The sequence below is a fragment of the Heterodontus francisci genome, chromosome 3 (genome assembly GCF_036365525.1).
Source record: "Heterodontus francisci isolate sHetFra1 chromosome 3, sHetFra1.hap1, whole genome shotgun sequence".
Lineage (NCBI taxonomy): Eukaryota > Metazoa > Chordata > Chondrichthyes > Heterodontiformes > Heterodontidae > Heterodontus > Heterodontus francisci.
The window spans coordinates 143,461,962-143,475,126 of NC_090373.1; the positions used below are offsets into that span (position 1 = coordinate 143,461,962).

At 43.3% G+C, this 13,165-nt stretch overlaps 1 protein-coding gene across 1 annotated transcript; it reads right to left on the reverse strand.

Annotated features, from left to right (window-relative positions):
• Positions 1 to 10,527: 10,527 nt before the first annotated feature.
• Positions 10,528 to 12,576, reverse strand: tpbg (trophoblast glycoprotein). The gene has a single exon (XM_068018982.1). It carries the CDS (start codon positions 12,041 to 12,043, stop codon positions 10,874 to 10,876), a length of 1,170 nt encoding a protein of 389 aa, XP_067875083.1. The 5' UTR covers positions 12,044 to 12,576; the 3' UTR covers positions 10,528 to 10,873.
• Positions 12,577 to 13,165: the final 589 nt, after the last annotated feature.

Genomic DNA, 13,165 nt, shown 5'->3' on the forward strand with positions numbered 1-13,165 from the left:
CTAGAACTTGCTGCCCACAAGGATGGTGGAAGCGGAGACAATCACTGACTTCAAGAGGAAGTTGGATGGCCACTTGAGAAAATAGACTTGCAGGGCGACAGGGATTGAGCCAGGGAGTGGGACTGACAGCATAGCTCCATAGAGAGCAGGCATGGATTCGATGGGCCACCTGGCCTCCTTCTGTGTCATAAACAATTCTATGACTCTATGGGCTGGATTTTATGCAGGAGGCAGGGCTCCCAGTGCCAGACCAAAAGGACGGGGCAAGCCCTGTCTCTGCATTTTTTCTGACACCCCAGAGCGATCCTCCAGTGTTTTAGGATCAAAGTTTAAGGATGCAGGATCCCCATCCCTTTAAGCACTTAATAGTGGTGGCCACTTCTGGAACTGCAGAGGCCTCCGACCCAGGCCCAGCGTTGGAACCCCAGACCCGAGGTAGATGAGGCGAGGTCACTGGGGCTGGTTCGGAAGGCCCCAGCAAGAGTGGGTGGGGGGCTCGGCGTTCGGTCCAGGGGGAGGGGGTCCCAGGGGCTACAGTAGGTCCCAGGACAGGTCTTCCGTGGGCCACAAATTTCCCACAGAGGGGCCCCCCTCCAAGCACACAAGAAGAGCACCTCGTTTTCCAAGGCATCCTCCTCATGTGGCATAGGCCCCCACCCCACATTAAGATCCTAGCGGTGGCGGGAAGCCTTAATTGGCCATCAATAGGCCACTTATGGGCCTTAATTGGCCTCCAGGTGGGAAGGCCAACATCAGCCTATCTTGGCCCCAGGAAGATCAGGTCCACCAATCCTGACGTCGGATTCCGTGGCAGCTGCTACCATTCTGATTCTCTGGCCCCACCCCCCCACCCCAGAACCTGACGTTGGGCTCGGAACAAAATCCATTCACATGACTCCATTCACGGACGTCCAAGACGGAAGTGCTCAGAGAAGTGAGCAAAAAGGATATTGATTTTTGAAATGGGCAGATCCAACCCATTGCTGCTGGGAAGAGTTTGTGACTTTTAACTGCAAAAGATTTCACCATCAAAAAGGACTGTGTAATGTATGAGTGTGGTGTGAGTTTTTCAAGTATTTTAATAAGTAAAGAAAATACCTTTCTCTGTAATCTGGGCTATCAGCTACTGACAAAGTACTATTTGGTTAATGGGGGTTTCTTTTAGTTTAGTTGTTATAATAAAGTCTTAAAACCTGAAATATTGCTATGTAATTCTTTAAATTGGACTGGGCATTCATATCTCGTATTTTAATGTTAACGGTCTCACTGAGGTCATAACAGTTGGTCAACAGAAAATCAGTAGTTTGACTTTTAAGGATTCATTTTTCCACTTCTATTCCTTGTGATTTGGAGGAACAAATTATTGATATTAGCATTGTCAATGGATTTTTATCTGTAGCAGGAAAAAATCAGCTCACAAGCCTGTCACTTGTGCCATACCCAGCGTACCCCTCTTCCCCATCCCCCGCACCCCCCAACACCATCCCCCCTGCCTCTGTTTCATTCATATCCTGGCCATCTCCAGTTTTGCAATTAAAAAAGTAACCATGCTAGATGTCACACTACATTTTACTTTATTATAGCACATGGTTTCACTGTTGTATGACTCTCTGTGTCACAGCTAGACAGCATTATTACAAGTATTCTAGGATCCTTACACAGCTCTATACTAGAAAGAAAGAAAATTACATTGAAGAAGAGATTTGCACCTCACCACAGGTATGGCAGAATAATGAGTGTACGTTGATAGCAGGCATAGAATCATACCTAATTGCTCTTACAGTCTGGCAAATAATAAGTCTGACAGATTATCCCTAGGAAATTGTACCCCTGTTTTATTTGATAAAAGTATAGATTGCTTAATTCATGCAAAAAGCAAATAACAGTAAATAACACTGGCAAGTAATTGGAAGGATGTGGAGTTGAGGGAAAATTTCATATGGCAGCAGAGATTTGCACTTCATTTCAGGCACATCATAGCACAAAAGTGCATCAATACCCTGGAAATTATAGTGGCTGTTGTTATCATACAAGCTTAATGCATTGTATCAAATTCCTCTCTCTGCCATTTAATGGAGGCATTATTCAATTCGTTTTATATGGGTTTCCATCTCCATTAAAATAATGAAGAGATGAATTTTCAACAAAACATTGGGGATACTTTTGACTTTGGGTGATATTAGAAAACTGATAACATAGATTATGTCGCCCCTCATAACCTCTCTCCTAGTTTTCATTTCTGTTGAGTGCTTATAGAATAACATCACTCACAGTATTTTCCAAGCTTATATGTACAATTGAATGCAATAGCTAACTGTCGATAACAGCCATAACCAGATCAAGTTACAATGGCAGGCCAGCATTTAACGAGTTCTTTAAACACAATACAATATTCAGTTAGTAATGGAAAGATAATTTAATTCATGACATTTTCTGATTTGTTTTGATTGTAATAGAGTTAAACACAATCCCACCAGGACACTGCGAGAATATACAGAGCTGTTCAATTCCTTCCCTTCCCTTCCCTCAGTACATGGCAATGGTCATTTTAAGGGAAATTTTCTGAGGTACCACAAATGTTCAACAATGGAAAAGGTGGAAGTGCATACTTACATTTGAGGTACACAAGGATATCATAGTGACACTCAAACGCCTATCAGCAAACATTAAACTTATTGTAATAGTCTATTAATGGAACCATGATTTAAGGAGCAATTTATGATAGTTTCCAACTTGAGGCTGTGGAAAGTAAAAAGAAAATGCAACTAAATGAAAATTAGGAAGCTAAGTCTATCAGAGGTTTATATTTGAATCTGTTTCTGCAGAAATTGAAACAGGAATTGTAAGCTGGCCAATCGGCATCTGAAAAAGGAAGACATTCAGATCTGATCTTTTCATCAACTGCTTTAATTTTGAAGTTCTGGCATTTGATTTATATCTTCTGTTGATGCCCTTGCTTTGTATTTAGATTTGTACGGTTGTGTTCAGCTTTAAGAATGAAGCATGTCTCCAACAGATGTAGTTAAATGACTGCAGCATCTATTAAAATAAAAATATGCCCTTTAATCATAGAAATCTGCACTTTTTGTTGGGTAGCCAACAAAGCACATGAAGAATTGATGCATATACACAAGGTGGAGAGGAGGGAGGAGGAATTGGTGAATTGGGAAAAAAAAGTCATCAATGGAGGAGCTGATTTACTTTCAGTGGATTATACCAGCATCTGAATTATTTCACCAACCTTGGTGTAAAATGACTCTCCTACCTGCTTCCATGGTGAAAAGACGTCAAGGTCAATTTTTGCCTTTGGGTTGAAATGGGTTAGAACTGGTGCAAATCCCATCTGAATGGTCAAATAGAAAATAGCACTGAATACAAATGTATAAGCATATTTACATAATTATTCACAGCAACAGGTGTAATCTTAGATAGGTTAAGGGGGAACACTGGTAGTGGGACAGGAGAAATGTGCATATCAAATTTAAAGGAATGGAGACAATATCATAACATGGAGGCAAACAAAATCAGAAAGTCTTTAGAGAATCTCAAAAGACATCTCAGCCAATCAACAGACTTTGCCTAGATTAAAGAGGTAGCCCAGCTCAGTGTGTTCGATCATTGCTGAGGTTGAGGTGGTTTAAAGAAGGATTTAGAGAACTTTTGCAAACCCTCCAATCAGTATTGTGTTTAGCCCAGAATCCTTTTATTCCGCATTTCTCTATTGTTGCTATGGAATCAAAGAAAATGAACAAAATAATTGGAAATTAATTCTACTGTGTTACACAAATATTCAGAATTTAATAGTACTAACGAACCAAAGAAAGCACAGTTGTCCAATTCTCAAAGTGACCCTTTGGTATTTATCTTCACTGTGTCAGAATGGTTCCTGGGAAGTTAAAGCTAATTTTAAACATGTGGGGTCAAGTTTCCACTTACTTACGCTCATGATATCAGCATAATCCGAGCAGAATTGGCCGAAGCAGAACAAATAATTGGGCAATTTAAACTTGGAGGAGTTACATATGCTTGTGTTTTACACAGCCTTTTACACTGGTGCAAGATTCAATTCACCCAAATCAGGCCCCGGTCACAAAGCATCAACAATGAGAAACCAGATATTTTTCTCCTCCTGATTCTTGTAACACCGTAACCAATGCTCCCAACTTTGCCCCCGATGGGATTTGATAACTGCACAGATGTTAAACCTGTTTACAATGTGTTTTGACTCACTCAGCATCATGCCATACTCACTATAGACCCGTGTTCATATGGGTCCACTCCTACTTGTCTCAATGTAGCCAGAATATCTCCAGCAATGCTTTGGACTCACAAAATCCATCATTGGTTCCTTCCTTTTCCCTTTTTATATATTGCTCCATGATGATATTATCTGCAGCCATGTTTGAAAGAATTATGTATACTGGCATGACCCATCCAAACCTCAATTCCATGACAGTGTTGTAAGACTGCTTATCTGACATAAAGTTATGCATGACTCAATTGCTTGACTTCCATTGAAAGACTGAGTTTTGGATGAGCTCATGAATATCGAGGGTAGAACATGGGAGATTGCCCAGGAGTGCGTTGGAATTGTCAGAGTCTAGAGTTAACAAAGGTATAGATGAGGGTTTCAGCATCAGATAATCTGAGGCAGGGGTAGAGCCAGGCAATGTTATGGCGGTGGAAATGGGCAGTCTTAGTGATGGCATGGTCACGTGGTCAGAATCTCACCTTGTGGGCAAATATGACATCAAGGTTTTGAACAGTCTGGTTCAGCCTCAGGTAGTTTCCAGGTGGAGGGATGGAGTCAATAGCTAGGGAAGAAAAATTGTAACCAGGAGTGAAGGCAATGGCTTCTGTCTTCCCAATATTTATTTGGATCAGATTTCTGCTCATCCAGTACTCAACATTGGATATGCAATCAGACAAATTAGAGACAATGGAGGGGTCAAAAGAGGTAGAGCTGGGTGGCATCAGTGTACATGTGGAAACTGTATTTTTGGATAATGTCACCTCGGGACAGCACATAGATGAGAAAAAGGAGACCATCGATAAATAGTGAGGGACACCAGAAGTAATGGTGCAGGAGAAGGACGCCATTGCAGGTAATTCTCTGGCTAGATAGATAAGAATGCAACCAAGTGAGTGCAGTCCCACCCAGCTAGATGATGGTGAAGAGGCATTGAAAGCGGTTGGTGTGGTCGAGGAAGGATAGATTACCTTTGTCACAGTCACATAGAAGTCACATTTGTGACTGTGAATAGAGCCATTTTGGTACTGTGGCAGGGCAGAAACCTGAGCTGAGGGATTCAAACACAGAGTTCCGGGAAAGATAGGCCGGGATTTGAGAGATGACAAACGTTCAAGGACTTTGGAGAGGAAAGGGTGTTGGAGATGGGACGGTAGTTTGTAAGGATGGAGGGGTTAATTGTTGCTTTTTCTGAGGAGAGGGTGATGAAAGCAGATTTTAATGCAAAGAGAGAGAACTGTTAACAATATCAGTTAGCATGGGAGCCAGAAAGGAAAGTTGGATGGTCAGCAGTTTAGTGATAATAGCAGGTAGTGGGTATCATGGACAAGATGAGCTTGGAGAGGGCATGAGGGAAGATAGGAGAGAAACTAGAGAACAGAGGCCACTACTGCCCTTAATCAGCCCCACTGCTACTGAAGCCATTATCACACTTCTGTTATCTTCAGAATAAATGTCTACCATGCCTTCTACATCAGCCTCTTGAGCTCCAACATACACAAGCACCAACAAATCCAAAACTCCACTGGCTACATCCTGTTCTGCATTAAGTCCTACACACCCATCATCTCTGTCACTATAGACCTGCCTTGACTTGTGTCCCCAACACACAATTCAAAATCTTTGGCCAGGATTTTACCCTAGGCAGACGGGTGGTGAACCTGCTTCCGACTGGCCTGGGATCCAACCCGTATTTTATGTGTCCCCAGCTTTAATTGGTCTGAGGCGGGACTCCACCCGCTTGACGTAGGAAATCCCGCCTAATAGAGCTGCTGGCCAATCAGCCGGCCGGCAGCTTTCTGTCCCAACAGGGCCACCGGGAGCAGTGAAGATGCACCCAGCATCGTGAAGAAAATGTCGGGAAACCCCGGAACGCAGGTAATTTTTTGTTGCCTCGCCGGGGTGGTCGATTGTGGGACGGGGGAGGGGGGGTGCGTGTTGGGTGTTGGTGCTGGTTGGGGCATGGGGCCCTCTTTTGGGGATAGTGTACCCTATCATGAGGGACCTGCACCCCCCCACCCACAGGACATTAGAGAGCTGTCTGCTTTAACAGGAGGTTATTCTCGGGCCTGGCCGCCCGACCAGCCACGGGTAAAATCCCCGTGGAGGTGGGCGGAGGCCTTAAATGGCCAATAAGGGGCCTTGGTTGGCCTGGGGCAGGCTGGCTGTTTTTAGCCGCCGCTGTCCTGCGTAAAGTGGTGGCGGAGATGGGAGCGGGTCAGGAAGGGCCTCCCTGAGCCTCTCGCTCCATTTTACTTCCCCCAACCCCACCACCTTCCCACTCTTTGTGTGGGGGTGGCGGGGGGCATAAAATCCCAGCCTTTGTCTTCATTTGCAAATCCTTCTACCATGGCCTCATCCCACCTCCACTGTGCAGCCTCCTCCAGACATATATCCCAGTTCATGTTCTACAGTTCTGGCTTCCTGCAAATTCTCTGCCACCCTCCAGCTCTCCGTCCCCTGCTCCACAGCTGGGATAAATTCTCCAGCTATTTCAGCCCTACTGGTTAGAACTCTTTCCTTCAATTCCATTGTTTTGTTACTTTTTCATCTATCTTTAAAAACGTTCTCAAAACCTATCTTACTTCAGTTATCACTTCGGCTTGGCATTTATCACCATTTAGACATTTTGAGTTAAAGGCACTATATAAATTGTTGTTGTTGTTGCTACCAATATGCTTTCAGTCTTGGCTTTGTCATCTTTGCAGTCAGCCTGGATTTGATTTAGATATCTTTGCCACCAGAAAGATACATCTGCCTGCGACAGATTCAGTGAACACTGCAGGGCTTGCTAAGTACAAAGAAATATGTTTGAAGACTGCTGCTGTAACTCAACATATCTCATGAGTGACAGAGAAGTCAAATGAAATCAGATCACCCAGCATGACTGGGCATTACTGTTTGGATGATGAATGACTTTGTCTTTAATGAATCAGAACAAATCCTATCTGTTTTTCACTGTTGTGGTTTTCTTTTGTTTATGAAAATGAATAGCTTGGAATGAATGTCTTCACTGTGAGGAAGATGCAGTTGACATTCACAGAATGTGAAGGTCCCAATAACTATATCTAGCAGTGTCTGCCCCTCACACACACATACACTTGCACACACAAACATTATGAAAGTAATCAATGTTAGTAATTAAAGCCACATTCAGTTGAGACCAAAAAGTAGCTACAATATTATTTATTTTCTTAATAAAAGTTAACAAAGCCACTGCTAAGCAGAAAACATACAGCTTGAATATGCTTACATTCTTCAGGGCTCTAAGAATGCTACTTCCTCTTTTTTCCAGCTTCCATTACACTGCTTTTTTTTGCATGCAATGATTCTTTAACTGACATGGTTATTCTTTGATTCAACAAGCAACATTATGAGGCCTTTAAATAGATAGATGCACTGCCCTCCATCCCTCACCTTCCCACTCATGGACTTGTTTATGTCTCTGTAGTCATAAGTCCAATGGCACTCGTCAAGTTTGTGACATGGCAAAAAGCTGTATTCAGCACATTTCTTACCATCACTTCACTGGTGCAAACCTATATATAGATCAGAACAAAATGCACTCCAGGTGGCATTAACCCAGATTTCTGTCTGTTTTTTTTTGTTCAGTCAATAAAATATCATACCTGTGTATCATTCCTAGGAGAAAATGACCAGAATGCAATTGAAAGAAATTTTAGAAAATGACAATAAAAACAACTAATAGCACCCGACACTGAGAAAAGTAACATTGAAAAGTAAAAAAGCCATAAGAACAATAGTTTAGGAAGGAACCATTCTACCTGCTTTATACAGTTACAAGTGAGCAGGCAAACAATCTCGTTTTGGGGGGTGAAGTACAAGACATGGACTGCCACTTTGCACTTTAAAACATCAATATATATCCAGTCCATGCCTGAGTCTTGTTTCATAATGAAGGTCATTTTATATAAATTTATATATTTCAAAGAATAGATTTGGATAAAATTGATTAATTGAACTGTGGAAGTTTATGTTTCCCACTGTGCTTTAGGAATTCAAATGATTAACATCAGTTGAAAACATGTGTTTCAAGTAGAGTTTGGAACTACTGAAAAGAAAATGCCTGTGAAGAGAAGAAACGAGCTGATTTCTAACGGTCATCGTTTTAGATTGTATTTTGTTACAAATATCAGCAATTGGTCAGAGCTTAAGGAAGTTTCCACCACCTTATTAGGGAGGATCTTGTTAGTGAATTATTCTTTATTCAACCAGTTAGACCTGTCTGATTTCTTCTCCCTGTGAGATTACAAATGCTAGGCTAGGTTTTAGCAAATGACCACAACCATTTTCTCTGCAACACCAGGATGTGCAAATCCTGCAGCCTGGTGTGTTATTGCAATCACAATGTTTAAAGAACTTCCTGCTGTTTGGGATTGAAGGAGGACTGTTAGTCTGCAGGAATGCTGGGAACCAAATTGTATGTGTCCAGATGTCAGTGTGTAAATTGCCTGTCACCAAGCAATCTACCAAATAATTGACAAAAATTCAAATGATTAAATCGATATGTAATACAAATTTGGCACAGATTCTGAACATTAATTCGGTGCTATTTCACTTTTCCATCTTATTATATTTGATCACTCCATCAAACGTTCCACAGTATGTTGTGTATAAGGTTATTCCTTTGTAATAGCTAAATTAGACAAAGAAGAATTTTCAAACTTATCCACAGCACAAGCACCAAGATAAGATGTTCGAAGTGCGAATGCCTCACATCTATGACATGCATCTGCATTGCGAGGGAAAATGACTACAGAAAGTGAAATGCTTCTGACTGTCACCTATCATGTTCAGATGGAAATCACTGTACATGAAAGGCAGCCAAGTGTTTCGACTTCAAAGTCCCGTGCTGTTGTGATGCTGCAAGCCGCATTCATGCTGAGAAGCTGAACAAATGTTAAACGAGCTGGATTCATTCTCTGGCTAGCAATTTTCTAGTATAACCCCAGTGCAACCCCTCCCAAAAAGTACCAGAACACTCATGCACTATATCAAGTGGTGATAAGCATTCCGATATTAAATGTTACTATAGAATTGTGGATCTAATTGACTGCTTTGATAAATAATGCAGGATTGCCAGTGCAACTATTGGTATTTACAGTTCCACTTTGCACGATTCCTTTCCGCAGTGTCTGTGTGTGTGCATGTGTGCCTGCTGCATTTAAATTTCCTCAATGCAAATTTCCAAATTTGATTTTACCAATCTGGATGAACTAATATTCTTTATTATAGCCTTGTTATTTATTTCAGTCGAGAGGTTACGTGGATCGAAAGTTCGTACAGGCTAGGAGTTTTCAAAATATTACAAAACGATGGACTTGCAAAGACGCACATCTTTTTTAAAAAAAAACTGCGAAGCTCAGCATTAATATGGTGTTTCTGTTTTCTACCCGCATGTGCACCCGTGAAATAATGAGTTGTCAGGCGGCATTTCACAGTCCTTAGATATTGTGACACTCGGAGGGAGGCCTGCGGCAGCATCAATGGAACCAGTCTCGGTGCAGTCTTCCATTCTTTTAAATAAAATTGGGGGATGGGGTGGAGAAAATCCTTGATCTTTGTGGATCCAGATGTTTCCAAACCCCGGGGTTTCACAGAGACAGACAGGCTGACGACCAGTTTTCATTACAATAATCCTCATTACCCAATGTAACTCGTGAGTGCAACAACAAAAAAACTGCTGGCTTCACTTGTCACTTTACTTTGCTAAGTTCGTGGAAGATAGGTAGACTTGTCTAGAAAAAAATAAGCTTGCATTCAAATACCATTACGGCCATAAGCGCCTTTTTCATTCAATGATTCTGATCTAATTTAAGTCACTGGAACTGCTCTCTCCAAGCCTTGCTTCTTAAAACTTAACCGAGGATTTAAACCTCCAGTGTATTATAGTCGGGAGAGGGAATTAATTGCTACAGTAACCGTTTACCATTCATAAGTTAAAACAAAAAACGTTAAGCAATAAAACAAATGCTGTAGCAAACAGTTTTTTAAAACATTGCTTTCACCAACTTGAAGTTTTATCATCGGGTCCCCAGGCGGTGCAGTAGTACAGTGATTCTGTAGCACAGTGATACTGCACCGCCTGGGGACCCGATTATGAAACTTCGAGTTTGTGAAAGCAATGTTTTAAAAAACTGTTTGCTACAGCATTTGTTTTATTGCTTAGCGTTTTTTGTTTTAACTTATGAATGGTAAACGGTTACTGTAGCAATTAATTCCCTCTCCCGACTATAAGATACTGGAGGTTTAAAAACACAGTTAAGTTTTAAGAAGCAAGACTTGGAGAGAGCTTCAATAACTTCCAAACGCGCGCTCTCTCTCTCTCTTTTGGCACCATCACACAGCAGCTCATGAAAAGAGGGAGAGAAAGATCACACACACACACAAAACCACAGCACATGGAGCACTTCCCACTGAGAGAATCAAACCTTTTGTCACTGTCGGATTTCCATGGAGAGTGACACAAGCAGCAACTTAAGCCCGTAGGTCCGAATGGATGTCATCATGCATAGCTATTACAAATAATTAATGGTAAAATAAAATCCAATCGGACTTTAGTTTTTAGTCTCAAACAAGTCATCTTTCTGCAGCAAATATACTTTACGCATCCGAATTGGAGCTAACGTTTGTCAATCTGGGGTCCGAGTTAATCTCGTATCTGTAATGATAGCCTTCCATATGGTCTCGACAAGCATCCCTGACGTTATAAAGCCACTTTTTGATGCCTTTTCTGTTTAGGTATAGGACAAACATGAAGATCACCCCGATCAGGGCCAGAACTATCCCAAGGAAGACGTAAGAGGTTTGCAAAACGCTCTCCATGTCTCCTTGGACGGAGCACTTCAAGTCGGACTGTTTCACCTGGAGAATGGGTTTATTTTTCATGCTTTCTGGCGAAGCACAGAGCAACCTGTCTTTCTGCAGTACTTTGTCGGTGCTTTGCAGCCACGCCAGCATCTCCTCCAGGCCGCAGTCGCAGACGAACGGGTTGTCCTGGAGTTTGAGACTGATGTGGGGCTGAGTGTTGAACTCGCTCAGGGTGCTGTTCCCCAGCCTTTTCAGCGCATTGGAGCTCAGGTCCAGAGACTGCAGATTCAACTTCTGGAAAGTCGCCTTCATGTCCACGATGGAGTTGTTCCTGAGGTCCAGGTGCCGGAGGCTGGGCAGGCGGGAGAAGGTGCGGGTTGGCAGGTAGAAGAGGTCATTTTCTGCCAGCTGGAGCTGCAGCAGGTTAGTGAGACTGCCGCTCTGCAGTAGCTCAGAGAGCTGCTCTACCACTGAGCCATTCAATAGTGCCCGGCTCAGATTGAGCTCCCGCAGGCTGATAGGCTGCGAGCCGAAAGCTGCTGGGTGCAGAGAGGAGAGGCGGTTGTTACTTAGATCCAGCTGCTGCAGCTTGGGCATGCTGGCGAAGACCAGGGGCCCCAGAGCTTCGATCCTATTGCCGCTGAGACTCAGGCTGAGCAGTTGCTGCAGGGACTGGCCGAAAGCCCCGCTGGCCAGCATGGAGAGGTTGTTGCCCGTGATGAAGAGATTCCTGACGCTGGCCGGGATCCCGCTCGGGATGCTGCTCAGCTCCCGATTCACACATTTCACCGTCTTGGCCGGCTCCGAGCATTCACAGGAGCTGGGACAGGAAGCAGAGGAGGTGCGGACACAGGCCGAAGCCAGGAGCAGTGCCAGGGCCAGTGTGGGCAGCAAGGAGGCTCCCCCCACCCCATCCGAGCGGCGCAAAGTTTGCAGCAGTCTGCAGCCACACATGCTTACCATGGCTTTGGATCGGTCTCCCCCTTCCAACCTCCTTTTATAGCCTTCCACAGTCACGGAAAAGGGGGGTGGGATAGAGAGAGGGAAGCAAGGACCGGGAATAAAGCAGGACAAACGGCGCTGGAAATGGGGCTTCCAGATTCCCAGTGGAAAACTCCGAGTGTTTCCTTCACCCAGCTCTCATTCAATCATCAATCTCCTCGGCAAATCAGGCAACTTGGCGCTTTTTCTTGTTCACCCTGGGCTGAGAATTCCGCTCTGCTGGAAGTTTCACTCTCCTGCTTGTTGTTCCCAGCTCTTCCGGGTGATGAGAAGGAGGATGAGAATGATCATGGGCTCCCAGGGTCTCAGGTTACATTTTCGCCCGTATGACTCGCTCTGCCTCTCTCTCAGTTCGGTGGCTGACTATAGATCTTGCAGAGGAATTTTAAAAAGAGAAAGTAAAATCCCAATGGGCGTCCCAGGGCAGCCCACCCTCCTCCTCCTCTTGCTTTACCAGACCCTACGCTAACTTTATCTACTTAACTCGTTGTCCGCAGTCACTGCGAGAAAGGAAATGAGTGACGATACCACAGCTCCACACAAAAGTACTGAGTGTGGGCAGGACTACTCAAACAGGATGTTCAGCCACACCACCGCCTGCTCCACAGGCTTCCGGGCCGCAACCAAAGAGCTCATTTCTTTCTGGTTTTAAATGAGTTCGGTGAATACTTTATTTAATATGTGGAAGGGGAGCCATCTGCGTGGTTACAAATAACTCGAACCGGGTGGGCACCTCCCCATTTAAACACACCTTCAACGCCGTTTATTAAACATCACAAATCAGGTAGTCGACTTCTTTTTCAAGAAAATCTGTCTTTTTTGAAAAAAAAGCTTAAAAATGGGAAATACCCGCCCTTGTATCCAATTGGTCCAAGAGTTGGGTTAACAAATAATAAATGGGAGCTGTATAGTGAGACGCTGATGAAACATCACTGTTTTATAAACAGTAACGTCGTTACATAGAATAATACTGTTTCTAAATTTGTGTAGTATCATATTTTCTTCAAATATGGTCTCCTTAATTTAAGCGATTATCGACAGACACTTGTACGTTACAGAGATATATCAGTGGACATGTTCGGG

Coding starts and splice junctions, on each gene's coding strand:
- tpbg (XM_068018982.1), bottom strand. CDS start 12,043: ATGGTAAGCATGTGTGGCTGCAGACTGCTGCAAACTTTGCGCCGCTCG.